Genomic DNA, 2,814 nt, shown 5'->3' on the forward strand with positions numbered 1-2,814 from the left:
TCAGCTAATCTCATCGTCGGTTAACGTCTTTATAAAAAATGCCTACAGCTCGGCCATCCTGACTTTTTGACCGTCCCGGTCAACGTTATTACCAAAATTACAATACGCAATAAATAAAATTCCTTTACCAAATAATATATAATCATGCTCGAATATACGGGTGCATTTGATCCGTCGCAAATTATATCACATCTCGTTTTTTCTTTTTCGCTCCGTCAATATTTATCTGAGGTTTATCTCGCGTCGAGGTCGCGCTACGGATAATCGCTCACCTTAATTGGATCGCGTAATAGATCGCTCGCATCACCTCGCTGGTCAATTTTTTTTCACCATCGGAATTATCATTCTATTATATTTTCCACCTGTCCGTTTGCCCTCGGCGTGCCCACAGCAATTGATACGTGCTCTATAGCACCGGATCCCAAATATCTCTCAAATATGTCAGATTTGACACAAGTTCCTCTGTTCGAAATTGAACGTCTCGATTTACCATACGCGCAGAAATATTTAAAGAGATACTCTACCGATTCCTCCGATGCTGTTGACTTACGCGGGTAGAGCCGGATAAATTTAGCGAACACGTCGATGACGACAAACAGGTGACGCCCAAACTTGAAAACAGAGTTTTTTCGAATAAAATCGTACAATGATTTTGCCACCAATAAAAATCTCGGCATAGATCGATGAAAATGACTCGCGAGTCCGACGAACCTATGTACGTCCCTGATGTTACATGGCACCGGATCATTCAACGCAGACTCTATACTCTCATCGCTCGGTCGTTCGTGTTTTAATGCGATAACCCTCTCGAGATCCGGCGCGCACTTCTCCGCTCGAAGACTACTCAGACCATGAGATTCGTAGACCTCGCAGATCTTTTCGGTGGTATCTTCATCAACCGCCGGATTAATTTTCACTTTTTCGCTCGAACATACCACATTGTCGTCGCATTCAATATGCATCATTTGACTAACGCGCGCTTCTTCCGCGTTTGTAATTTCAAAATCTCGCCCTAATGTTACACGCAGCGACGGGCAATTCAAGAAATCCCTACCGAGCAAAACGCTATACGCCATCGTATTAGGAGGCACCGTATAAAATTTCATTTTCAAGCGCACGCCTTTTACCTCCAAATCGGCGTGAGCGATACCGTCAATATTTAACTGCGAGCCGTTAATTCCGCAAAACTGATCGATGCTCTCACCGGCGAGCAGACGTGAGTCGCCCCGAATTATCTCGCTTTTAATCAAACTAATTGGAGAACCCGAGTCTATTATTGCATCCACCACGTAATTATTGAACCCGTTATTCTCGTTTTCCATTATAATTTTTACGGTAATCGTATAAGGTTTTAACAACGCGACAGGTTGTACGACGTTCATCGACGCAGTTTGCGCACCATTGTTCAGCGTTTCCGACGCCGCGGACCGACTTCGCTTCGGACACTCCCTAGCCAAATGATCCGGAGATTCGCACACATAACACACTCGCTTTGCCTGTGGTCGCACGCACTGATCCGCAGTATGTCCTGCTCCGCGACACCTGTAGCACCTCGTCGAGTCTCCCCGTGTCGATGTCTCCGCTCTTCCTCCGCTAGTTGTCCTCGCTCCGTCTCCCCTCGGTCGGACGTCTGGTCTCTCTGAATGTACTCGAACCACCTTTTCGAACGCCTTCAATAATTCTCTTCTAGATTGGAAGTTCATCAGGCGCGCCTGGCTCTGCAGACGAGGATCGGTCACTCCCTCGATGATATAATCGAGGAGCTCGTCTTCCGCGATCGGTATGCGATTCGCGAGAATCACCTTCTCGTGATAATAATCACAGAACTGCTCGTCTCTCTTCCACACGCGAGCCTCAAATTCTCTCCTCAGCGTCAATTTTCCTGGTCGCAGATCGAACATTGACTCCATCTCTCGCAGAAGGTCCTCCAGGTCCAGTGTCACATGCTCGGCCCTTGAGTGAAACCAAGACAACGCACGGCCTTTCAACCGAGAGCTAATTAACACTCTCGTCGAATTATCGTCCAGCTGATACGTGCGTCTCAATAACTCCAACTGCTGCTTCCACCTCCAGAAGGTGCTATCCGTTGCGTCAAATTCAGGCAGCAGCTCCTTAATTCCCCTCACACCGCCGAACGCAGAAATGACACTGCCGTTCGTTGTCGTCGGTGTGGAGGTTGCACTTCTCATTACTTCTATTTCTCGTTGAAGTAACTGCCGCTCTCTCTCCAAAATCTCTCGTTCTCGACGCAGTAACAAGAGTTCCGCCTGCGTCGCGTCGTCGTGCTCTCTCCGTTCCGGCGTCGTCATCCTCACTCGGTCTCCTCGTCTCGGCGTATCGTCCACGGTCTCCATCTCCATGGCGTCACCCTGTTCACTGGGTGAACGCACACCTCCTGAAGCCGGGATGCCATCCGAATATCTCTCCTGCCTCCGTTGCTCGCTCAATCTCGCCCATACGCCTGAATCGTTGGCATTCAGGCGCTGGATGAGCTCGGCTTTCGACCCTCCCAAGGTCAGTCCTTTCTCGCGAAGAGCCTCCTTCATCTCAGCGATGGTGAAATCACTCGGCTGCATCGACTCCGCCACCGTCCCTCAGATCTGCTCGATCGGTTCCTCGGGCACTCCGCGATGTCCCCGACACTCGCGCAACCCAAAGATCACTATGCGTTGATCGTCTCAACCCGCGCGTCCCACACTCGACGCGTATCGCGAACTCCCGAATCGCCTCTCTCAGGCCGAATTCGCGAAACCGGGTGCAACGCCTCGATCCCACTTCTGATTTACTATAGGCGTCTGATGGGCGTGAGAGAGA

General features: G+C 49.8%; 1 protein-coding gene across 1 annotated transcript; it reads right to left on the minus strand.

Moving 5' to 3' along the window:
- Nucleotides 1-718: 718 nt before the first annotated feature.
- LOC146724380 (uncharacterized) lies at nucleotides 719-2,585 on the minus strand. The gene is given in 2 exon segments (XM_085479972.1): nucleotides 719-835; nucleotides 837-2,585. Coding segments are annotated over 2 exon segments (1,785 nt in total). The 5' UTR covers nucleotides 2,577-2,585; the 3' UTR covers nucleotides 719-790.
- Between the last annotated feature and the right edge of the window lie 229 nt (nucleotides 2,586-2,814).

Source organism: Nylanderia fulva, unplaced genomic scaffold (assembly GCF_048542155.1).
Source record: "Nylanderia fulva isolate GAGA-0341 unplaced genomic scaffold, ASM4854215v1 Scaffold1355, whole genome shotgun sequence".
Classification (NCBI taxonomy): domain Eukaryota; kingdom Metazoa; phylum Arthropoda; class Insecta; order Hymenoptera; family Formicidae; genus Nylanderia; species Nylanderia fulva.